Source organism: Primulina eburnea, chromosome 12 (genome assembly GCF_022965805.1).
Source record: "Primulina eburnea isolate SZY01 chromosome 12, ASM2296580v1, whole genome shotgun sequence".
Classification (NCBI taxonomy): Eukaryota; Viridiplantae; Streptophyta; class Magnoliopsida; order Lamiales; family Gesneriaceae; genus Primulina; species Primulina eburnea.
In genome coordinates this window covers 33880626-33906924 of record NC_133112.1, presented here as the reverse complement: position 1 = coordinate 33906924, position 26299 = coordinate 33880626, and the positions used below count along the sequence as shown (strand labels likewise).

General features: G+C 33.4%; 3 protein-coding genes and 1 pseudogene across 5 annotated transcripts; 3 read left to right on the top strand and 1 right to left on the bottom strand.

The window, feature by feature from the left end:
* The first annotated feature begins 8398 nt into the window (after positions 1-8398).
* Positions 8399-9306, top strand: LOC140808309 (dehydration-responsive element-binding protein 1C-like). Its single transcript, XM_073165399.1, has one exon. It carries the CDS (start codon positions 8471-8473, stop codon positions 9152-9154), a length of 684 nt encoding a protein of 227 aa, XP_073021500.1. The 5' UTR covers positions 8399-8470; the 3' UTR covers positions 9155-9306.
* A 3814-nt stretch (positions 9307-13120) lies between these two features.
* Positions 13121-14030, top strand: LOC140806953 (dehydration-responsive element-binding protein 1C-like). Its single transcript, XM_073163516.1, has one exon. It carries the CDS (start codon positions 13201-13203, stop codon positions 13879-13881), a length of 681 nt encoding a protein of 226 aa, XP_073019617.1. The 5' UTR covers positions 13121-13200; the 3' UTR covers positions 13882-14030.
* Positions 14031-14919: 889 nt separating this feature from the next.
* Positions 14920-18246, top strand: LOC140806952 (uncharacterized; annotated as a pseudogene).
* Positions 18247-19766: 1520 nt separating this feature from the next.
* Positions 19767-23013, bottom strand: LOC140807760 (uncharacterized). Of its 3 annotated transcripts, none has more exons than XM_073164721.1 (5): positions 22852-23013; positions 21661-21908; positions 20977-21238; positions 20342-20498; positions 19767-20090 (listed from the first exon to the last, which is right to left on the bottom strand). In XM_073164721.1, the coding sequence occupies exons 1-4, from the start codon at positions 22981-22983 to the stop codon at positions 20376-20378; spliced, it is 765 nt and encodes a 254-aa protein (XP_073020822.1). In that variant the 5' UTR covers positions 22984-23013; the 3' UTR covers positions 19767-20090; positions 20342-20375. The 3 variants fall into 3 exon arrangements, with proteins under 3 accessions (XP_073020822.1, XP_073020821.1, XP_073020820.1); XM_073164720.1 differs by having other exon boundaries at positions 19767-20082; positions 20335-20498; positions 22852-23012; XM_073164719.1 differs by lacking the exon at positions 19767-20090 and having other exon boundaries at positions 20312-20498.
* Positions 23014-26299: the final 3286 nt, after the last annotated feature.

Here is a 26299-nt window from a genome sequence, read left to right as displayed (position 1 = left end):
AATAGCGACAGTAATATTATTAACCTTGAAGTAAAGACGGTTTTGCAATCACCGTCGCTATTTTACCAAAAGCATAAAGCAAACTGTCTATAAATATACTCTCTTTCCATTTTCATACACACCACTTCACAACACTTAAAAAATTTTCTCTTACGCGATTTTAGTTTCGACTTAGGGTAAACTTTTTCGCTTTAATTTTTTGTAAATTTTTAAGTTTTAGTTAAGATCATTAATATTGTTAGCATAGTCCGATTTTAAGTTTTTTTAAAAAAATTTATTAATAGTAATTTTTTATTTAATGGAAATATTAAACCGTCGCAAATAGCGACGATTTATATCATCGTCGCTAATTAGCGACAGTTTATAAAAGGTCGTCGCTAATTAGCGACAGTTTAATATTTCCATTAAATAAAAAAATTAATTTTAATAATTTTTTTAAAAAAACTTAAAATTTATTTTATGGAAATAGTAACGACGCTAATTAGTGACGGCTTTTGAAAAACCGTCGCTAATATCTGCAGTTTTTCCCAAGTCAACGTTAAACTTAACGTCAGAGTAACGGTAGGGACCAATTCGAGAATATTTTGAAAACATGAAGGATTATTTACGCAGTCAAAAATCATGTGGGACTGAAATGGGAAAAGCTGTTAACGAAAAGGACGAAGGAAGGAAAGATGCCGAGAAGCGGGCAACTCAAGTTCTTCATCTTCAATGCATTCCATTGGACACACGCTTGTCTAACATAATAGTTGTAGCGGAATAATAGGGCATAAACTGTCGTGGTGAATTATGCTCTTAATTTTATCTTGGACGCCCCATTCGTTGCTATCACCGTCGCTAATAGGCGCGACGGTCATATTATTAACCTTGAAGAATAGACAGTTCAGCGACGGTTTTTATTAAACCGTCGCTAATTAGCGACAGGTTTAATAACTTCGTCGCTAATTAGCGACGGTTTAATATTTTCATAAAATAAAAAAAATTAATTTTAATAATTTTAAAAAAAAACTTAGAATCGGACTCTGCTAACAATATTAATGATCTTAACTAACACTTAAAAATTTACAAAAAATTAAAGCGAAAAAGTTTACCCTAACTCGAAATAAAATCGTGTAAGAGAGAAAAATTTTAAGTGTTGTTAAGTGGTGTGGATGAAATGGAAAGAGAGTATTTTTATAGACAGTTTGCGACGGATTTTGGTAACACCATCGCTAATAGCGACAGTAATATTATTAACCTTGAAGTAAAGACGGTTTTGCAATCACCGTCGCTATTTTACCAAAAGCATAAAGCAAACTGTCTATAAATATACTCTCTTTCCATTTTCATACACACCACTTCACAACACTTAAAAAATTTTCTTTACGCGATTTTAGTTTCGACTTAGGGTAAACTTTTTCGCTTTAATTTTTTGTAAATTTTTAAGTTTTAGTTAAGATCATTAATATTGTTAGCATAGTCCGATTTTAAGTTTTTTTAAAAAAATTTATTAATAGTAATTTTTTATTTAATGGAAATATTAAACCGTCGCAAATAGCGACGATTTATATCATCGTCGCTAATTAGCGACGGTTTATAAAAGGTCGTCGCTAATTAGCGACGGTTTAATATTTCCATTAAATAAAAAAATTAATTTTAATAATTTTTTTTTAAAAAACTTAAAATTTATTTTATGGAAATAGTAACGATGCTAATTAGTGACGGCTTTTGAAAAACCGTCGCTAATATCTGCAGTTTTTCCCAAGTCAACGTTAAACTTAACGTCAGAGTAACGGTAGGGACCAATTCGAGAATATTTTGAAAACATGAAGGATTATTTACGCAGTCAAAAATCATGTGGGACTGAAATGGGAAAAGCTGTTAACGAAAAGGACGAAGGAAGGAAAGATGCCGAGAAGCGGGCAACTCAAGTTCTTCATCTTCAATGCATTCCATTGGACACACGCTTGTCTAACATAATAGTTGTAGCGGAATAATAGGGCATAAACTGTCGTGGTGAATTATGCTCTTAATTTTATCTTGGACGCCCCATTCGTTGGGGCATATCTCAAATCGGACAGGCTAGACAGACATGACAAAGATAGCCTTTGACCACGATCTAGCATTGGCAGGTTTATCAGTTAACATTTGGCTTTTTTCTTTATGTCTTCAACGGGCTGTACAAGATAATCCAATATGTTCTGGATGTGTGGATTCATGTTGACTTGGTTACCATTTTATGAAGTATTAATTATGCATGCAAGTTCTGTTTAGCGTAGGCGTTCCACGTAAGAGTGATGAAAGGAATGTTGCTCATAAACGTACATGAAAATTAATTAAAATATTATAATGTGTGTATCAGAAGATATTGTTGTGCTCTGGTGTTGTCAACACGAGAACACAACTTGCAGCGGAAATTAATTATTAACACACAAATATAACTTTAATGAATTAATATCAGGTTTAAATTATGCACATGTACGAATACTTGTGCGATGTTTAATGGCAAAAAAAATTCACTAGAAAAATTATGTAAATCGTTTACACCAAAACAATACTAGTGAGAATAATAAAACCAAATTCCTTGACACTCCAAGGAATTAAAAATGCATCAAAATGAACCACATAAAAATTAGGTGCATAAAATAAAAACGGGGATAATACCCATTTTCGTCCTTTTCGTTAACCGTTTTTCCCATTTCAGTCCCTCATTATTTTTGACTGCGTAAATAATCCTTCATGTTTTCAAAATATTCCCGAATTGGTCCCTACCGTTTACCTGACGTTAAGATTAACGTTGACTCATATCACGTGCCACTCGTTTATGAAGGCAGTCAGTCGAGTATTGTGATAATACTCATTTTCGTCTTTTCGTTAACCGCTTTTCCCATTTTAGTCCCTCATGATTTTTGACTGCTTAAATAATCCTTCATGTTTTCAAAGGTAAAAGGAGTCAACGTTAATCTTAACGTCAGGATAACGGTAGGGACCAATTCGGGAATATTTTGAAAACATGAATGATTATTTAAGCAGTCAAAAATCATGAGGGACTGAAATTAGAAAAAGCGGTTAACGAAAAGAACGAAAATGAGTATTATCCCAATAAAAACGTATTGCTTAAAACCAAAGAAACCACTCTTCGATCAACACTCTACGTCAGTGTTGTTCTTGAGTGTTTGCAACACCAACAGAAACACAGTATATGTGAATCAATCACACAAAATCTTCAACACGAAAAATCTTCAATATCTGAACTCTGAGTGTATTCAGAAAATTCCAGCAGCTCTCATACGATGTAAAGTGATCAACCGATCACACAAAAACATCTCATCAAAATTGGCTCATCTCTCGTATATTCTTCTATGCAAGAACTCTTTAGTCGATCCTCTCAAGAGCTCACACCAAAAGGCTCACACGAAAAGCTCCTACAAAAGTGATCACCGAACACAGAAAAACTACATAGAAAATAATTGTTGGACTTCTTGTAATTTTATTCTCAATAAAAAGCTCTCTGTCCATTTCTCTCTCATACATTTTCTCTCTCTAAAGCCTCTTCTCTCTCTACAATTCTCTCATTCCTCAAAAAGCCATCTCCCACCAACTCTCTGAAAAGTCTCTGAAAGCACAAAAATATTTTCTCTCTCTACACCACCCTTGTACGGTTGTGAAGCTCACTTATTTATATTCCATGCTTGACCTAGAAAATATTGAAATAATATTTTCATTAATTATAAAACAATTTCAAACAAGGATAAAATATATTAGAGATAAAAAAAACAAATCATATAATATCTATAAATCAATCAATCAAGATCTTATCATCTAGAAATAAATCGAGCAAAATATTATAATCTAGAAATAAATCTTTTAATCTAGAAAGGCAAAATCTTAAATTGATATTATCAATTTAGCAAAATAATAAAGGAATAAAATATTCCTTTCAAATGCTACACGTGTCCTGATTCAAAAATTACAGAATGAGAAAAATTTATCATATCAATACTAATGGGAAAAACTTTCATGTATATTTGTCTTTCTATTCTTGAAATGTTTGATGATTAATGATGTACAATTATTGTTGGACTTGTATTATTATTTTTGTATTTATAATATTCAAAAATTGAATAATTATGAAATTTGAAAAATAATTCTTTGTTGTAAATTTTTGAGATAATTGAATTTTTCTAGTTAGATAACTCGTGGATGAAGAAAAGAAAAATTATCAAGTTATTTTAAACCAAAAGAATATATATCCACAGACCACAAATAACGGACAAACATCAATTGCAACATGTGAGTAAACAAAATATTGTTTTCAACTTAAATAACAGACCAAACTGAATTAATTTAAAAAATTAGTTCGGTGTTGATATGCAATAATTGTCCCTACTGAATAGAGCGACCGAACCATGATACTTTTGTTGTTTTGCTGTTTAAATTATTTGAGTTGCATCATTACCACCAGCTATAGCTTTCGGTAAAGCGGCAAGCGTTCGGTCTTACATTTGTTTTATTCCGAAATTCATTTTTAAATTCAGTTTTTTTAAAATATAGGTTAGTTCGGTTCGATTTCAGTTTTTAATATAATCACCTTACAAACTGAACTTTTATAAATAAAATTATTATTATTAAATTTTCTAGTAAAGTTTATAAGGATATAAATATTTAAAATTTCTAATAAAATTTTTTGTACAATAGAAATATACTTAAAAATATTTTTTTAATAAATAAAATTTTAATTTATTTAATCCAATTTTATATTGCATTTTTTTTATTTAAAACTTGAATATTTTAAAAAAAATTAAATTTTCAGTTAATTGTTACTGACTATAATAACTTTTTTTCGATTTGGTTTGTTAGGTTTTCGCAATAAAGTTCGGTCGGTTCGGTTTGTCGAAAAAAAATTTCGGTTAATTCGATTCCAGAAAATTCGATTCGATTTTGACCTTAACTTATTACTGTCTAATACAGGATGAAGTCAACCCCAGATGTTTATGAATCCTAGCTTCGCCTTTGTATTTGCTTGCATTCTTTTATAAAAAAAAACACGATGTTTATATCACATATGCTAGTTTCAAACTCAAGTGATCTTTATCTTTATTTTAGGCGGCTGATTTGACTAGAACATGTTTAGAATATATGATACACTTTCTAATTAGTTTCATGATTTTACGTTGAGAGACATGTCTTTTGGTACCTATTGTACATTCAATGACTTTATCTATGCAGCTTGAATATATAGACAAATAAAACATAATGTCATAATTGAATAAAACTATAAAATATTATGAAAATAAAGAACTTTTTTTAATTCTTAGTTCTTACATAATATAAGTAGAGATTCAACAAAGACATAATTTCAACTTATACCAATTATCAGTGGAGTGATATGGACATACATTTCTATCAATACCGAGACAAGTGAAACTCACAATTTTCTTAAATAGGTTCGTCCTCTCCACGTGGTGCTTGAGGACGTGTGTTAAATCATAAAAATATTGAATTATTTCTTTTAACGACTTGTCGAGGACATTATAAAAGATGTAGACCGATCTATGTAACTTTGCACACGTGTTCGACACTAAAGACGATGTGTACTTATTTATGAAGGCAAACCATGGCCCCAATGAACTAATATATATATATATATATATATATATATATATATATATATATATATATATATATATAATAACTTATTTATGAAGGGTTTTTTTTAAAATTAATTTAATTTTAAAAACTTTTTTCAAAAATAATTTAAAAAAAAAACGTTTTCAAAACTACTGTAATCCGCGCTTGCGGAGTGCGGACGCTGCACACGTGGAGCAGCGTCCGCGCTCCGTAAGCACGGACGCTGGTCCCTGTAAGCATCATGTAATATTAGCGACGGAATATATATCCAAACCGTCGCTAAGTTGCGACGGATTAATAAACCGTCGTTAATCCGTCGTTAAAATGGAATTCGCGACGGTTTTGTAACCGTCGCTAAATGCGTATTTGAACTTTAATAAATTTGCATGATGGGCTTATACTCTTGCAAACCCACGATCCATGCCCCATTATATTAATCTCATCATAATCCCGATCGACGATCCAATATCATCGATGTGACAATTTCAACTTGTTTGTTGTTATAACGCACACTTTAATTCGAGATACCTACCTCCACGCACGCTACGCATAATTCTATCAATAGCGTGCACATATACGCTGCGGATAATCTTGAACTTTCAACGACTTGCAACTTTGCGGCTTGCAAAGTTTGACATTTTGACATTTATGATCAACAACAACTATTACCAATAACTCGTGTTCCAGTTTGACATTTTCAAATGTACTGTTTTGATTTATAAAATAAATCCATCGTCAAATACTCCAAATTCGTAAATAGGATTCCTATTGATTAGGGCAATAAATATAGAGGACGAAAGGTGGCGAATTGTTGAACGTTGGATCTTCCTATGTAGTAAATATGTCAGTTTCATCGATATGATGTCTCAAGTGTAAATTTTGAACAATTAAATTTTAAATAGAGAAAAATAACAGTAGACAAGCACACATGGTTTTGAAAAATGAAAATAAACAAGGGATATGACTATTAATCTCAATTAATCCATTGTTTACTTATAAAAATAATTTTTTTCTTAAACTTCACGGCCTGTTAATAATTGAATTTGGATATGATTTTTAGACATTAATGACAATAAAAATGAAATAATATACGGTCTATGTTCCTTCTATTGTCTTTTATCATAGTTAAAAAGGCAAAATTTGTACGAGGAAATAACTAATAAGCATGATTAACTGAAATCAAACATAAGTCAAAGGTTTAAAGTTGACAAAATCAATGACTTTATCAAATTAAATTGATCGGTTTTTATTTATTAAAAAAAATTACATTAACCAAATCGATATAAAATTGGGGAAAAGCCTCGTGTGAGACGATCTAACATGTCGTATTTTGTGAGATGAATTTCTTATTTGGATCATCCACAAAAAAATATTACTTTTTGTGCTAAGAGTATTACTTTTTAGTTTGAATATCGGTAGGGTTGACCCGTCTCAATCGGTCGGTTCGGTTCGGTTTTTTATTCCGGTTTTCGGTTTTAAAAATATATAATCTGATATCCGAACCATTTTTCTTCATATCGGTTCGGTTTTCTATCAAAACAGTTCAGTTATTTCGGTCGGTTAATTCGATTTTTATATAATTATTTAAATTAATAATATAAATATATTGTGAAATATAATATGTTAACTTTCTACATGTTTTCTTAGTAAAATCTTTAAATATAAGGTCTAAATTATTAAAGAAAACAACAATCAACTAAAAATTGTTCAAAATAGTTCTTCATTCACTAACTATCATATCAAAAATATAAAAAAAAATATTAATTTAATGAAATTCCGGTTTTTTCGGTTTTGATATATATAATCCGAAATCGAACCAAATAAAATTCGGTTTAATATTTATATCTGAATTACAAAATTCGATTTTCGGTTCGGTTCGGTGTTCGATTTCTTCGGTTTGGATTTTCGTTTTTATCCGAAGTTTGAACACCCATAATTTTCACTACAACAAAAATGGCTTTTCGCAGCGCGCAAATTATCTTTCCGCAGCGTATATTGCAAGCCGCAAAGTTGCAAGCCGTTGAAAGTTCAAGATTATCCGCGGCGTATATGTGCACGCTGTTGATAGAATTATGCGTAGCGTGCGTGGAGGTAGGTATCTCGAAATTAAAGTGTGTGTTATAACAACAAACAAGTTGAAATTGTCACATCGATGATATTGGATCGTCGATCGGGATTATGATGAGATTAATATAATGGGGCACGGATCGTGGGTTTGCAAGAGTATAAGCCCATCATGCAAATTTATTAAAGTTCAAATACGCATTTAGCGACGGTTACAAAACCGTCGCGAATTCCATTCGTTAATCCGTCGCAACTTAGCGACAGTTTGGATATATATTCCGTCGCTAATATCATATGATGCTTACATGGACCAGCGTCCGTGCTTACGGAGCGCGGACGCTGCTCCACGTGTGCAGCGTCCGCAGCGGATTAAAGTAGTTTTGAAAACGTTTTTTTTTTTAAATTATTTTTGAAAAAAGTTTTTAAAATTAAATTAATTTAAAAAAAAACCCATTTATGAAGGCAAGCCATGGCCCCCCATTAACTAATATATATATATATATATATATATATATATATATATATATATATATATATATATATATATATATATATATATATTTATTTATTTATTTGTGTGTGGAAAAGTCTAATCCGTGGACAACCACAATACCAGGCACCTGCCTTTTCACCTTATCCACATTTCCCAGCGTAGGCTTCGCGTTCCATACGTCAAGTTGCTTTTACTCACATACATACGTATAAATACAGTTATGCTGCACTACTAACTGTGAAGCCAAACACACCTGCTGCAATAATCACAAAGAATTTAGAAGAAGTACAACTGTTTTCAAGAATGCAGATGATGTTTACAAGTTATAATTGGGAACCTTTTTCCAGTGTTCAAGAATCATGGTCGCCTGAATCTTCTTCCAAAAGTGGAAGCATCTGCGCCAAATCCAGTTCTTCTGACGAGGAAGTTATATTAGCTTCAAATAACCCGAAGAAGAGAGCGGGAAGGAAGAAGTTCCGAGAGACGAGGCACCCAGTGTACCGAGGCGTGCGGAGGAGGAACTCCGGGAAGTGGGTTTGCGAGGTCAGGGAGCCTAACAAGAAATCGAGAATTTGGTTGGGAACTTTCCAGACAGCCGAAATGGCCGCGCGTGCACATGATGTCGCGGCGATCGCGCTTCGTGGCCGGTCAGCTTGTCTTAATTTCGCAGACTCCTTGTGGCGGTTGCCGATTCCAGCGTCGGGGAGTGCTAAGGATATTCAAAATGCGGCGGCTGAGGCAGCAGCGGCTTTCCGGCCGGAGTTATCTGAGCCTAGAAAGGACATCCATCAAGAAGAAACATCATCCGCCGCCGCCGCCGCCTTTGAGTCGTCAGAGGATCTCTTATTTCTGGACGACGAAGCGTTGTTTGGGATGCATGAGTTGCTGGCCAATATGGCGGAGGGTTTGATGATGCCGCCACCTCATGAGTATAGCGAGGACTTGGAATTGAATGCTGACGTGTCATTATGGAATTATTCGATTTAAATTTTTATATATTTTTTATTATAATTCGTATGTCGCTATATTTCTTAGCTACTACGACCATGACTTAAAAATACTAAATTAAAATAGGGAAATTATTTTATTTTATTCTTTTGGGTACCATCATTTTATTTAATTTGAAATTTTTTTAGAAAGGTAGTTGGTCTATGATTTCTATTTTGGTGCAAAAAGAAATGGCGCAGCTACTACAGATAATCCCACACGTGGAGAGAATTATCTGTCCTAAGAATCTGCTAGAAAATTGAGTTTGAACAAAAGCAGAGAAAGCTTTATAATGCGAAGCACATCTAATTTAAAATGCACAAGATACACCCATGTGTCACGAGTAAAATCATCTACTATGGACATAAAATATCTCCCCACATTCAAAGTTGGGGTATTGAATGGTCCTCAAATATCCATATGAAATAAATGAAAAGAGTGTAAAGTTTTAGTGTCATTGTGCAAAGGAAACTTCAATCTCGCTTGCTTAGACTGCGGACAAACATGGCAATGTAAGAGAAACAAATTATTTGGCAAGAAAGATAGTAAACACATTCTTGATTCAGACATATGGCCCAGGCGCTTGTGCCACAAAGGTGCATTTACAGTAGCGCAAGTGGGCCGGATTCTCCTTCTGTAACAGTAAAGTATTACATTGAGGAAAAAAAGAACATAAGCTATTTATCGGCTGACACAGGGTCTCCATGGAATGAGGTGCTTCAAGATAATAGAGTCCATTTTTTTCTTTACCAATCCCCACAATCTTCCTACTTTTGAGGTCCTGAAAGAGGCAAAAATGAGGGTAGAATGTGACAAAGCAATTATGGGATTTGGTGAATTTAGATATGGACAATAGATTGAATCGAAAATCTGGAATGTGGAGAACATTGTGAAGAGTGATTGAGGAAGATAATGCCACTGAACCTAGCTGACTAATGAGGGTAGTACTACAATTAGGCAACTTCACTGATCTATTGGAATTCAACATGGACTTAGGATTTTCCCGCAAGCTTAAGTTTCCAACCATGTGTTCATTAGCACAAGTATCAACAATCCAATTAGAAATTGGCTTGGAAACATGAAATATATGCAAATTACCTGCCATATTCACCACGGGTTCAACACTTGTTTGAAGGTTGCTATTGCCCTAAAGCTTCAGGATTTCTGTATATTGGGCAGAAGTAAAAACATGAGCAGTACTAGGACTTGTGTTGGGAACAGGACCAGAAGTGTGCAAAGGTGGAGGTTCAACAATTTTCAACCAAATGCACATAAGCAACATTCTTATGTCCTCTTCCATAACCTCGCCCGAAGCGTTTATTACCACCACCTCTACTCTTTCCTCGAAAGAGACGATGCCATGGAGGAGCAACCACCTTATAGCAATTCTTTTTTGAATGTCCAGCCAAATTACTATACTCACACTTCATGATATCATTTCGTTGATCATCTGGCCTATTCTGATTTGAATAAAACACTGTTGGTGGATGCTCAATAGCAGACAATGAACGATGAGATTCCTCTTGAAAAACAATTGAAAATGCTTGCCCCACTGTAGGTAAAGGCAACATCATCAGAATCCGACTCCGTATAGCAACATAACTTTCGTTTAACCCCATCAAAAAATGGAGCAATCAATGTTGTTGATCATGCTCGACATATTTTTTTAGCTGCAGTACACTCACAGGAGGGCAAAATCACTAAGGAGGCAAACTCATTCCCAAAGTTGTTTAAGCTTGCAATAATATGTAGAAATATTGCTTTGTCCTTGGGTCAATCTTCCGATATCTCGATGCAAGGTAAAAATGTGAGAACCATTGACCTTATCAAATTGTTCTTTCAGATCTGACTACACAACTGAAGATTCGGTTGCATAAACAATTCCACCGAAAATTTCTCTAGAAACAGTATTCAATATCCACGACAAGACAAGAGCATTGCATCTCTTCCATTGCAATGTTGTTGCACTACCAGCTTCAGGTTTCTTACAAGTACCATCGATAAATCCAATTTTATTCTTACCTTGTAACGCGATCAACATAGCTCTGTTCCAAATGCCATAATTTTTTGTTCCTACTAACTAATTACTAACAAGATTCATACATGGAGTATCTGAAGGATGGGACATAGGATCATTGAAATTAGGTCGATTCACCATGATTGAGTTTCAATTTTGTTGAGAATCTGGAATCGAAGTTGTGAGCTAAGAAATTCTCGAAGATAAAACTGATCGGGAAGAAAAGATAAAATTGATCGGTGTAGTGTGAAATAAAATCACAATTCAGCAGATCTCGAGCTCGGATCGTAATCTTCGTGCTCTGATACCATGTCAAAATATGTGGGGAGAAAAACAATCTGCTGTATTGAAGATTCAAACTTATGGAACAAGAATACAAACACAAAGCCTATTTATACTAAGAAAGTCAACAATAAAGAAAAGCATGGGAAAGGGAAAAGCGTATTTCCAAAAGCTAGTACTCAACAGAATCAAAACAGACTATCAATATCTAGACTAGTGTAACTCACAGTTTTCTTAAAAATATTCGTCCTCTCCACGTGGTGCATGAGGATCAACACAAACATCTGTTTATCAGTATACATCGGTTGAAACAATAGCGAATTAAGCACAAAATACTACTTAGGTGAACTCAAATCATATATTCGTTTTATCATCAAAACTTACTTGAGGTTAAATGAAAAGCCAACAATATGAAATAAAAGATAATGTTTGAGTGAAATATTGAGTATATGTGCATCGTAGAAATGAACACACCATTTATAGAATCCAAAAGGAAGCATGCAAGATTAATTTTGCAATTAAAAACATATTAATCATGTAATTAATACAAGAATGTGGAGAAGCAAAATTTAACAATTAATCTAAGAACGTAGAAAACCAAAAACACTCTCACATTCATAAGCTACAATTTTCATTCAAATTTTATTTCCAAAATTCTATTTTCCAACAAACACTTCTTGATTATCGCAAAACAACAATGTTAGTGTAGTAACAATTGAAAATCCGAAAGCAACTATTGAATCCAAACTAATTCACATTGTTGTAGCTGAGAAAAATTTGAATTTTAGTCATGTAAATTGACACATTTTATATTTTAGTTTCGTAACTTTCAATATTTGATTTTGATTCAATAATTTAAATTTATTTATTTTTGATCATTTTTGTTGTCTGAAGCCACTAAATCACCAAATATTGATTATTTCGCATATGTTTTTTCCTGCGTGAAAGCTTATGCGACGAGAATTAAACTTATATTACATATATTAAAATCTATCTTAATAAAAAATAAATTGGAACAAAAAATTTTTGCCTCTAATTTGAAAATATTTGTTGGTATTTTGCCTTGTTTTCCTCTTTTTTATTTATATTTATTTTAATATATGTAATGTAAATTTAGTCTCATTACTTGAGCTAGTAAAAAAACATCAACGTCAAAAATGACAATCTTCGATGACTTATTGGATTTTGACAAAAAATGATTAAAAAAAAATCCAAATTACTCAATAAAAATAAACATGGACAAATTACAACTAAAATTTAAAACATACTAATTAAATCCCGTAGGACGTGCGTTAAATCATAAAAATTAAAGATTGAATTATTTCTTTTAACGACTTGTCAAGGACATTATAAAAGATGTAGACCGATCTACGTAACTATGCACACGTGTTCGACACTAAAGACGATGTGTACTTATTTATGAAGGCAAACTATGGCCCGCATGAACTAATATATATATATATATATATATATATATATATATATATATATATATATATATATATATATATATATATATATATATATTTGTGTGTTGAAAAGTCTAATCCGTGGACAACCACAGTACCAGGCACCAGCCTTTTCACCTTATCCACATTTCCCAGCGTAGGCTTCGCGTTCCATACGTCAAGTTGCTTTTACCACATATACATACGTATAAATACAGTTATGCTGCACTACTGTGCAGCCAAACACACCTGCTGCAATAAACACAAAGAAATTATAAGAAGTACAACTGTTTTCAAGAATGCAGATTATGTTTACAAGTTATAATTGGGAACCTTTTTCCAGTGTTCAAGAATCATGGTCGCCTGAATCTTCTTCCAAAAGTGGAAGCATCTGCGCCAAATCCAGTTCTTCTGACGAGGAAGTTATATTAGCTTCAAATAACCCGAAGAAGAGAGCGGGAAGGAAGAAGTTCAGAGAGACGAGGCACCCAGTGTACCGAGGCGTGAGGAGGAGGAACTCCGGGAAGTGGGTTTGCGAGGTCAGGGAGCCTAACAAGAAATCGAGAATTTGGTTGGGAACTTTCCAGACAGCCGAAATGGCCGCACGTGCACATGATGTCGCGGCGATCGCGCTTCGTGGTCGGTCAGCTTGTCTAAATTTTGCAGACTCCTTGTGGCGGTTGCCGATTCCAGCGTCGGGGAGTGCTAAGGATATTCAAAACGCGGCGGCTGAGGCAGCAGAGGCTTTCCGGCCGGAGTTATCTGAGACTAGAAAGGACATCCATGAAGAAGAAACATCCGCCTCCGCCTCCGCCGCCTTTGAGTCGTCAGAGGATCTCTTATTTCTGGACGACGAAGCGTTGTTTGGGATGCATGAGTTGCTGACCAATATGGCGGAGGGTTTGATGATGCCGCCACCTCAGTATAGTGAGGACTTGGAATTGAATGCTGACGTGTCATTATGGAATTATTCGATTTAAATTTATATTTTTTTATTATAATTAGTATGTCGCTATATTTCTTAGCTATTACGACCATGACTTAAAAATACTGAATTAAAATAGGGAAATTATTTTATTTTATTCTTTTGGGTACCATCATTTTATTTAATTTGAAATTTTTTTAGAAAGGTAGTTAGTTTATGATTTCTATTTTGGTCCAAAAAGAAATGGCGCATTAGAGTATCCATAATGGGTGGGTGTCGTACTAATAAAAAAACGTGGAGTCCACTGCTACATACTCATTATAACAACATATCTCTTTTACACATATTCTTTTAATCTTTTTAACATTCAAACTCATTATTTATGGGTCTCACTGCCACATACTCATTATAACAAACATATCTCTTTTATCCACATTTCTTTTAACATTCAAACTCATTAATTAAATATTTAAAATAAAAAGTAAAATATATACAACGGTTTACAAATGAAAATAATAATAAAAAAGTTTAAAAAAAATTTATATAAAAACCAATCCGAAAGTCAAAATGTAAAAATTTAAAAACAAAATTAAAATAATTCAAAACACGTGGAGCCTGCGTGACAGCAAATCAGCGATGATTTATAAACCGTCGTTAATTGTTCAATTTTTAAAAAAAATTAAAACGACCCTCTCCCTCTCTCTTGTGAGGAGAGGGGGTGTTAAATAGGTGTTTTAACTTCCCATTGTAGGTGTCCTTAACATAGTTTATAGATAAAAATCTTGAGTGCATCAACATGTGGTGGGCCATAAAACCCGAATGTGCAGAATTCTCATTCAAACCTAAATATCAACTCTTGAGGCCCGCCAGATATTTTAACTGTCGTGAACATGGCAGCCCAAATTCTTGGAGTTAGTGTCCAGTTTAGGCCCAGGTTTGTGTTTCTAATAGAAGTTAAACCTAATATAAAAAGATCGATATTCTAAAAAATAAAATAGGAACACGAATGTTTCTTTCTTATGCATGACATAAATAATGGAGGCAGAACTTTATTACGCAAATTTTCTCGAGGATCATTTTCATAACACTTATTTTAATCTCAAAAGATGAACAAAACTTTACAAGAATGCACCAAAATCACCATAACCACAATCCTGTAACCTTCATGCGAGACCTCGAAAATATACTGAAATAATAAGAATGTCGAGAATTAAACTGTTGTGTTCTCATTTTTTTCTTGGATTTTCATCGCATCATCGGTGGAAAGTGAAAGAGAGAAATTAGGGAATTAGGAATGCGAAAATTGCGGATTGTGTCCAATTGCACTAATTTTTCACTAAAAGTGCAAGGGTTGTTTTGGCCCATCTAATATATTAGATATAACTCAGCTTTGTTGCCGGCCATTAAAATTAAAACTTTAAAAATGGAAAATTATATCTTTGTGCATATATTGTGTATCATTTGGGGGAGAGAATTTTTCCAACGACAAAAACTCAATAAGAAAAAAAAGGTTGCCCCCCTAAATAGGGGTTAATGAGATCCTACCTTCACTTCATTTCAACGGATAAGATCTTGCCACACATACAATTTTTTAAAAAAAAATGGATCCTATATATGCATGGACAAATCTTGATCATCCATACTATCATGTGGACAATGTCCTTGTGAGTAGGATGAAATAAAGCCTAAATAAGAGCATAATAAATGTAATTTACGAGAAAATTTTAAAAAAATGTGGCGACTTTCCTCAACAATGTCATCATGCCAAGTCAACTTTGGCCGACACGCGCATGCTTTAGCAAAAGCCAAAAGGCATACAAAATAAAAAGGAAGCTTTGATAAATTTATAGGAAAAGGGCATCACAGATATTCAAAATGATGTCCTTTCCAAGTCTCTTAATGAGTAAGCATAAAAGATTAAAGACTGTAATAAAACAACATAAGCAACGACAAATAATTTCATCAAGAAAATATGCATTTACCTCAAATGGAGCAGGCAACTGACCAAGTTTGCTTTCAAGGTTGCTGTCCAAATCCTATCTTTAGAGTGCCAATGCCAGGGCCAGGGCCTGAGCCTGTGCAAACCTTAGCAAAGAGTCGAAGCACAGCTGCGGTTTGTCGTCACAATTTTACTGCAATGACCAAGTCTTCTTTTTTCCCCAATACTCACTTCACCAACCATGAATCCATCCCTTCTTTGCAAGAATCGTTTATCCAATTCCTTAAAGCGTATCCGAAGTACGCAGAAACGGCGCAAATAGACGAGATTCGAGCTCGAGAGTATTGCATGCTCTCAGTTGGAAACCGTTTGTGCTTTGATTATGCCGGTATTGGCCTCCTTTCACAGTCTCAAGTTTTGTCCCAATACAACTCCACAACTGAAAATGCACCTGATTTTGTGTCGTTTGGTTTAAAACATAAGTCGTTGAATCTCAAGTCACAGCTTCTTTATGGCGGGGAAGGGTCTGAACTGGAATCTACTATCAAGAAAAGGATTATGGATTTTCTCAGAATCTCTCAAAACGAGTACTGTATGGTATTCACAGCGAACAGATCCTCGGCTTTCAAACTCGTAGCAGAATCTTACCCTTTTCAATCCAGTCGAAAACTCCTTACGGTTTATGACCATGAGAGTGAGGCACTTGAGACTATGATCAGTACATCCGAGAAGAGAGGGGCTCGTGTCATGGCGTCTGAGTTCAAGTGGCCAGGGCTTAGGATTCATTCAGAAAATCTTAGGAAGCTGATAGTGAGGAAAAAGAAGAAATCAAAACATAGCGGGCTATTTGTGTTCCCTCTTCAGTCAAGAGTAACTGGAGCTAATTATTCTTATCAATGGATGACCATGGCGCAACAGCACGGATGGCACGTCTTGCTTGATGCTTGTGCATTGGGACCGAAAAATATGGATACCTTCGGCCTTTCCCTTTTCCGCCCTGACTTTCTCATTTGCTCTTTCTACAAGATTTTTGGTGAAAACCCAACTGGCTTTGGATGCCTGTTCATCAAGAGATCCACTGCACAACTTCTTGAAAATTCAACCGATGCTGGTACTGTATCTATTGTACCAGTAAAGAATGTGTTCAGCTTCCCAGGCACAGACATAGATATTGAGCAAAAATCTGAACTTTTGAGAAATCAAGATTCGGTCGATAAATCCGAGTCTCAGGCCGATCCCAATATTGATCAACAATCACAAAATAAAATTTCTGAAGGCAATGAGGCCTCTGATACTGTTATGCCTGAAAAAGAATCTATAGCAGCAGAAAGAAAGCTGGAGTCTTCAGAAAAAGAAGAATTCGAGAAACATGTCATAGCACATGAAAGACACGCGAAAAATGAAAGCTCAAACATTGAATGCAGATGCTTGGATCAAATTGATACACTGGGATTGACACTTATCAGTAGCAGAGGAAGGTACCTGATCAACTGGCTGATCAGTGCACTCATGAAATTTCATCATCCTAGTCGGTTGGACGATTTCCCACTCGTGAAGATCTACGGACCAAAGGTAAAATTTGATCGGGGGCAAGGATTAGCGTTCAATATACACGACTGGAAAGGAGAAAAAGTCGAACCAGCTCTTGTGCAGAAGCTAGCTGATAGGAACAATATTTCTCTTGGGCATGGATTTCTGCACCACATTTGGTTCCCGGATAAGTCCGAAGCAGAGAAACAGACACTCATTGACAGAAACATGAAAGAAAATGAAACAGAAAGAATCAAGAGCAGGAAAGGTGGACAAGGAATATCGGTAGGTAACAGTTGCACTTACATTCTTGGCTGACTTTGAAGATGTATACAAGCTATGGGCATTCATTGCCCAGTTCTTGGATGCAGACTTTGTGGAGAGGGAACGGTGGAGATACGAGGCCCTGAATCAAAAAACCATTGAAGTGTAAGAACAAAACCGGTTTAAATGTTGCCAGCCCAAACTATAATAATTTCTGTTTAAATTGTGACTGGATTCCCTTTTTTCTTGAAAAAATACCATGAACTGCTATTTGAAACCAACAGGATAATCTCCATGCATTATGCAAACTACTGTTTGTCGTATAGAACACGAAAAGAATCACTAAAGCCACCGTTTGGAATTTCGATTACGTTCATGGAGACAGATCTCTACATCTTATAGGAGTTTACCACATCCATTTTCCGGAAAATACATCAAGATGAATTACAACCGCATAACTCTTACTGGCATATCATCAAACATGTTATCAGCATTTCAGCAAAGCCAAACTTCGTAGACTTATCTGGATCAGGGATTTTGAAGATACGAATTTCAACCATCATCCCCCATGGTTTCAAGATAATTACTCGAAACTCTACTGTGTTTGGTTGGAAAAGCAACTTCTTTTTAAAAAAAATGATTTTCTTTAAAATTATAATTGTGGTTATAAAATATAGAGTGATTATCTCAAAAATTTGTGGTATAACATCTTGAGTCAATAATCTATTATTTATTAATTTTAATATTCGATATTATATATTTGTAACATTGAGGATTGTTTAGAAGCCGACGTCCGTGGTGACTTACTATAAACGATTTTCACCTACCTTTCGATATTCAATGTATGTATCATGAACTTCAATCTAATCTATAATTTTTTATTATCGACACTGAACTAATTATAGTTCTTTTCTAGGTTGTTCCTTCTACTACGTTAACTCGGAAGGAGAGCACTATTGTCTCGCTTATTTAAGTGTATTTTTTTTTAATATTTTAAGTGTATTTTTAGAAGCTATATTTTCTGGTTTTTGTGGTTTTATATTTATTTAAAAATAAAAACAACACACTCTTTAACATTAACCAATTTGTTTCTATTTTTTTAAATTTTTTTTTTTTTTAAAAATATGAACTTATTTAAATATTTTTTTAAGCTATTTCTTTGTATCCAAAATCACTCGTATCTTCTCGAGCACCGAAAATGCAGCTTGGGGGAGCTTGAGGCCTAGTTGAGGAGGCCGGGATAGTTCAAGATTTTCCCATTTATATCAGTCGATAATCAATATTAATTATGATCAATTTTTTAATATAAAAATATATAATAAAATAAAAAATGGCTCCATATAATAATAATAAGACTAATTAAAATTTATTTTTTGGATTATAAACTTTAGTCATTTTTTAACATGAAAGGGACTCATGTTTTATGAATTAAGTTGTCATTTAAAATTTTGACACGAAATAAGTAATATGTGGCAAGAAGAAAAACAATGTCTTGTGTTGTTATTTATATTTCACAATGGGAATAACACTATTTTATTTATGAGTAGGTCTCACAGACGGTCTCACGGATCTTTATTCGTGAGACGAGTTAATTATTCTCATATTTACTGTAAAAATTATTACTTTTGACATAAAAAAACAATATTTTTTTAGATGTGATCCAAATAGAATATCCGTCTTATAAAATTGATCTGTGAAACCGTCTCACAGTAAATTTTTGTGTTTATTTATTTACACTTTGTCGGAACTACTCAAAGTAACACTTTTTATAATATGTTTTCTGGTGATTAACGATATAAAAGAATATTATTTGACTTCACTCATTTTATGTAAATAAACACTAAATATTAAAATTAATTTTGTTTTGAAGAATGTTAACATAAATATATTAATAATAAATTTAAAAAAGAATATATTATTTTACAATAACAATTTTATTATTAGTCATGTCTTTTCCGGAAGATATTATATTATTATTAACTAAAAGTTAATATTTTTAGGTAATAATGATTAAAAAAAAGGGATGAAATATTAAAAGCATAAAATTAAACTTCACTTGATTCCAAAATTGGAAATAAAACATAAATTCAGATGAAAAATATAAATACCACTTAATTTCATAAATAACATTTTTATTTTGTATATTTTTCATATTTAAAGATATTGACAAATTTAACAATAATTTGATGTATTTAACAAAAACATAGTTTATATAAGTCTTTCATGTGTGCGTGTAATAAAAAATTAAGATAATACAAATAGAACCATATTCAGCACTTTTCCGCTGATCCAAAGCTTCTTTCAAAGAGGCCTCTCAATCAAAGAACTCCAGCACTTTTCCGTGGCCAAAACTTCAGCTCTACCCACGACACCGATTGAAGTTTACGTGTTCAAAACTCGATATCCTAAATGCTGGATGTTTCTTGAACTCAACGACATCAGTTTTAGATATTGATTATTACAGGAGGATCACTGGAGGGAGAATTTGGTACTTCAACGCTGAGGGTAGGAATTTTGGAGTGGCTGAGAAACTGAAAGTAAGGGAGGATGGCCACATCTTTATTAATTAAGATTTTTTTATCCAAATTTTGCATGTACAAGGTAAAGTTATGAAAACTTGGTAACTTGCGTTTGAACAATGATTGGCCTGGGTTATTATGTTTAAAAAGGAATATCCAAACTGATGCATTTCAGAACATTTTATGAGCAATAGATAAGCATAGATGCACAAAGAACAATGAGTTGAACAGGATATGTAAAGGAAGTAAAATCGACGACTTACGGAAAATGATTGTCATGTTGATGCTCAAGAATCCTCAGGAAAATACTACATCAGATCGTAAGACATACTTTACACCTTTACTGACAATCCGAGCTTCGTGCAGCATGCACTTGCTGCCATGAATGTGAAGTAGAGCCATTCCTTCTGTGGGAGGTACCTGCATTGTTTTATTTATTAGGCATGTAACTAACACAAAATTCATATTATAAAGAATGTCTAAGGGATCCAAGAAGAAATGAGCAAGATTACGGGATGTGTACCAAATTCTCCTTCCTAAGCTCATATATAATCAGCACCAGACAGTTCTTTGCAGAAACTATAGTCTCAAGATTACATCTAATTGTCATGTACAAGTAGTTGATCTAGAAGAGCATGCACTATACAAAATCGACACTTTTAAAATTTGTCATAATATTCCCCCAAATTTAAGGCCATATTCTTAACATGAAAATGAACCGGTCCTTGGCTTGTAAAATTGCTTGTTTTTCTTTCTTCCCTCTTTTCACACTTGCACACCAGACATGGCTTAAATCCGTAACCTTGTCATGGAAAACCAACTTTGCCACTTTGAGCTACTAAGATGGCCAATGGACACGTTGTTGCATGATATATCAAAATATTGAAAAAGATAGTACCTCAGCAACAATATCATTTCGTGGACCATAGAAAACAGTTTCTCCTCCAACCAATACATCAAAAGAATCTTGAAGACTATCATTGTTCTTCAGCTTGGCTTTTGTTTTACTAGGAGCACCATTTTCATCATTCTTTGACTTGGTTTTAGTTCTACCAGGAGTACCACTTAGATAAATTAATAAAGTATAGTATGTACGCCTCCCTTCTCCAAGATAAACACTTTCATCAATATGTTGTCCAAATTGTTGACCAACAGTATACCTGTTACATTTCCTATTGGTTAGTAATAAGAGAAATGGACATGTCAATGAAGAATGATTTTGGATCTTTCCATGAAAGAACAATATTCAGGACCAAACGTTTCATATATCATCACACATAACTAACTTCTGGTAAAACTCACATCAAAGCATAAGCAATCACATACACCAGTTGCCAAGATCCATTTATCATAAGTGAATCAAAACAGTAATATGGATCGGAGGTTCGAGGGTTCAATTCTGCTGAAATATCCCCTCATCCACCACCAAAAATAATAACATGGAATGAGCAGTTTGATTCAGCACACAATAAAAGGTATCTTTCAATCATTATGCGCCTGCCGTGGGAACTTAACATTCATTAGTAAGTCATACTTAAATATTCCAGGAAATTAGTGACTAAAAGATGCAAAAGTTACAAACCTGTAAAGTCTGATATTAGGATTCAAGCCAACTGCAACTTTTCCCTGAATCCTAAAGTCTGACAATAATTGTTGAAGTCCAGATTGCCACATTGCTTCAGCAAGAATGGGATCATTGACAGATACACGATCATTGTCCCTGTAAGCTTCACCTTTTGCTGGACCAAGACTGCCTTGGTGAGCAAAACCAATTGATTCAGCAGCTTTTATAAATGCTTTTGATTCAGCAGATGTAAAATAATTTTGAATCTGAATACCATAATCAAAAACTGGTAAGGAATGTCACATTATCGTCAGGCTGGTTCAAGAAAGGCGGTCGGAAATCATAAAACATGCTATCTGAAAGACTCAAGCTAAAGAAATACATGTGAAAATTAAACCCAACTTGTACAACGTTTGTCACACAAGTAATTGATAAATCAACACTAAAAAGTAGAAGGAATCCAGAACGTTAGTCATGGATTTGAGAGTTCAATGACCAAAAAAATATTTCTGAAGTGCAGAACTGGTCCCATTGTGCGCTAAGTTCTTATAATGAAAATAAAGCTCCAATCATCTACCCCGACGAAGCTAAGACCCAAAAATCATGTCATTTCAATTTTCATGCATAGCAATTGGAGACTTGTTGCCAGGATTATTTAAAACAAATGAAATATTATATGTAATTTTCGAAAAATTCTTGCTTCAGCCTACCAATGGCTCGCATCAATAGACACAAATACCGGGTCGCCCCTCGACCTATAGAAATAACGATGAGAAATCACACAAACAACAACGCATCAATTTCAATCTCTATCCGGAAATCACTTCTACATTGAGCATTTTTTACTCAATGATGTAACCTAAATCCAAGTCAAATCCCTCTTTCATCCATTACACATTACAGAAAATCTCAATTCACATTTCACATGCTTGTTACTACAGCAATAAAAAATCGATCCCAAATACGATCCAACACTAGAAATTTAAAACAATAACTAAAAAAACTTAACAGAGCTTGAATACCACGGGCACCCTTCAAATCCCTATATTTAACAAAGCGTGGCAGAAAAATCATTAAATAAAACTACACAAATTCTATCAAAATCGAAAAAACAACAATAATCTTGGTCAAAGTCATAGTTCTTTCTGCAGAACATTGAAAAAAAGAAGAAGAAAAGTAATCGCTGCAATTGTATCGAAGGTACCGTACAGTAATCAGATCGTCATCTTTGAGGCGAATAATTTGAAGATTAGACTTAGGTCTGATGGTTGGCCACTCAATTTTCGTTTTCTTGTTCGAATCATTAGCTGGCTTTCTTCGATCCCCCATTTTTCTCTTCATTTTTCGAAACTTGGGAACATATTTCGCTCAAATATGAAACTTTATGGGCCTTTGCTGGATCATTTGATCAGATTTCTATGGGCCTTTCAAGGTTTTAATGGGTTGTTTGGGGACATCTTATAGAAGTAAAGACCCGGCCCAATTTATACTTGCATTTGTTTATATATACGCTTATATTTCTAAACTATATTATTAAATTTGAACACTTTCTACATGATACCAATTTTTTTTTTTTTCAATTTTACCGTTCATTGTATTTATTAGCTAACTTTGATGGTGTGAGTTTATTAATAATTTCGTAAATCTTTATATCTTTTTCCTATTTTTCTTTAACTTATTTCTAATTTTATCTAAAAATCAAATTATCTCAGTAAATCTTATCTAATAATTAATCTATAAGTATCGTATCTGAAAAATATTAATATATATTTTTTCCACAAAAATTATCAAACAAACAAAATTAACATGACATGCATCACGTGTCACGAAACACTAGTATTTGATCATTTTAACCTCGAGATTTTTTTCGACAAAACTTATAACCACTAGTAATTCTATCTGTATACACGTGTATGTACAAATTAGGTTTCTATGAACAATATTTTTTTAACATTAAGTAAAAAAAATGTTTGATGTGATAAGTGTAGAGATTGTATTAAAATTAAGGCAAAAATTCGTGTGCGAAGGTCTCACGGGTCGTATTTGTGAGACGGATCTCTTATTTGTGTCATCCATGAAAAATATTACTTTTTATGCTAAGAGTATTACTTTTTAGTGTGAATATGAGTATGGTTGACCCGTCTCACAAATTAAGATCCGTGAGACGGGCTCACATAAGGCCACACACTAAAATTAAAACTTCAAAAATATATATTTTATGAGATTTTATGATAGTTAATTTTAAAAACTATTTAAATACTGCCTTGGGCGTACATGGAATTAATTGTAGGTGATTTCCGACCAATAACGGATTATGCAAAGGGCGGAATGGTCACTATCTGATCATCGGTCTGAGGATGAGGATGGTGAGAGCCGAAGAGGAACTCATGCAAAGGTGAGGCCCCATCAGCTCAATTAATTTGCTCAAAAATTGACTAGCGAAGATGGTCCCTATTGTAGATGAAATTAATGATATTTCATGCTAAAAAAATTAATAATCTTTTCAACCAAGTTTTAAAAAAATTAGGTACAACATAATATGCCTGAATTTTCAAAATAAAGGGTTGTAAGAACCTTTAATTTAATAAAATTGGTTTTATGTTTTTTTTAATATTTAATATAGATTAGTGTTTCTTGACACGCGATCCGTTTGTTGATACGGGTTGGAAAAAATACCGAATTTTCAGTATAACGAAGTTATCGTACCGAAAAATACCGAATTTATTGAAATTTTTGGTATACCGAAATTTTCGGTACGGTATGGTACCGATACCGAAATTTTCGGTATGATAACGGTATGTAATTTGAAATTTTCGGTATATACCAAAATACCGAAATAATATATATAAATTAAAAAAAATTGTATAAAACGATATATATCGTAACCGTACCAAAATAAAGAATTTAACTTCTGTTTGGAATAGTCCAAATAAAGTTTAGTGAAACAACTCGACTCATAGTTGAGAATTTAAACTATTGCCTAACCTTACAGCTAGCTAGAGGATTGGATGCTGAGCCTCGACTTGTTGAAAAGTTGACAGGCTTCAGAAATCATAGGACATCTGACATTGTTGCAAAGATAAAGGATGAAGAAGTCGCACATGTTACGGTTGAAGTTTACTGGCGATCATTGATGTCTTGGATTTCCAGACACATGTTGTTGTTGGTGTTTATTGTCTTTATGGATTTGTTTTGTATATATCTTTCCTGGTCTCTTTGACTGTCTTGAGGGATTAGTTTAGTATTGGTATTCATTGGTCTTGGAATTACAAGAGAATGAATTTTTTTATATATACTTTTGATATGACGGTATTTATCGATACCGCTGAATAATCAGTAAGTAACGGTATCATTTTTCTCATATCGATATTTTTCGGTACGACATACGATATCCGAACTTTATATACCGTACCGACCACCTCTAGTTGATACATATAGTGTGGAAACATTAATTTGGAAATGACTTTTGAGAACCACGTACTTAAAGATTCTTTATTTTATAAATTATTATTTAATAGATTATTAATGAAAATATTAATTTGACAATGGTTTGAGAACCACTTCATTAATGCACTCTAATTGGCAGCAACTTTAGGCTATATTATGAATAATATATGTTAATTTAAAGGGCTGATTTTGATTTTCCCCCAGATAATATGTTATTATTGTTAGAATAAATATCCAACAAACCAACTTGTGAGAATATGAGTTTTTATTATACTACTATGATGTAAAACACACTTCCCATGCATTTAAATAAATATAAAGACCTTGATATTATTATAATTTATGAAAAATGTGATTACGCGACTGTTGATAATCATGAAACACATTTTTTTATGACTGTAATATCTAAATAAGTTCATGTTTGATGAAAAGAAGAAGGATTATATTATTTGAAATTCTTAATATTTGTACTCGTTCATTTAAATAAATATAAAAACCTTTATATTACCACAATTTATCGGCAAAGTTAGTTAATAAAGGTAGACAGCACACAATGCTTTAAATGCATTCAATTTGTTGCAGCCTTATTTGAATATCAAGAGTATTTGAACACGTTTCGTTCGGCAGCTGCTTCTGGAACGATGATGCATCATTCGAACATTTCATGGCATCCAATTCTCGAGTTTTCTCTCAGTTTATAGCAGTTGAGTGCTTAGTTCTATAATATTTGTGAGGTGTTTGTTATCTTGTATTAAGAAAGTGTGTTTTCTCTTTGAAAACACAGTGACTAAGTTGTACGCCGCAAAATATTATAAGTGGAATTCTTTTCATCTTCTCGTGGTTTTTACCCTAATAATTTTTATGGAAATTAATCTGTGAGACCGTCTCCCAAGAGTTTTTGTGAAATTTCTATTCATGTATTTAATTTGAATCAAACTTATGTTTTATTTATGAATCAAATTCAATCGATCGTCTCCGGAATCCATGGATCGAAAATGTTAAAATTTCACCAAGTTTTCGATTCGGTTAGGGAAAACCAGCAATTATAAAAATGGTTTTATCCTTGTCCAGATAGGTATAATAATTTTCACCAATTCAGAAAACATACAAAACAATTGCAACTTACACATTCAAGTGGATGAAGATTTAATTAATGAACCTTTATATAATTTAAATAATGCGATATTCGAATTTAATAAATCATTTTTAC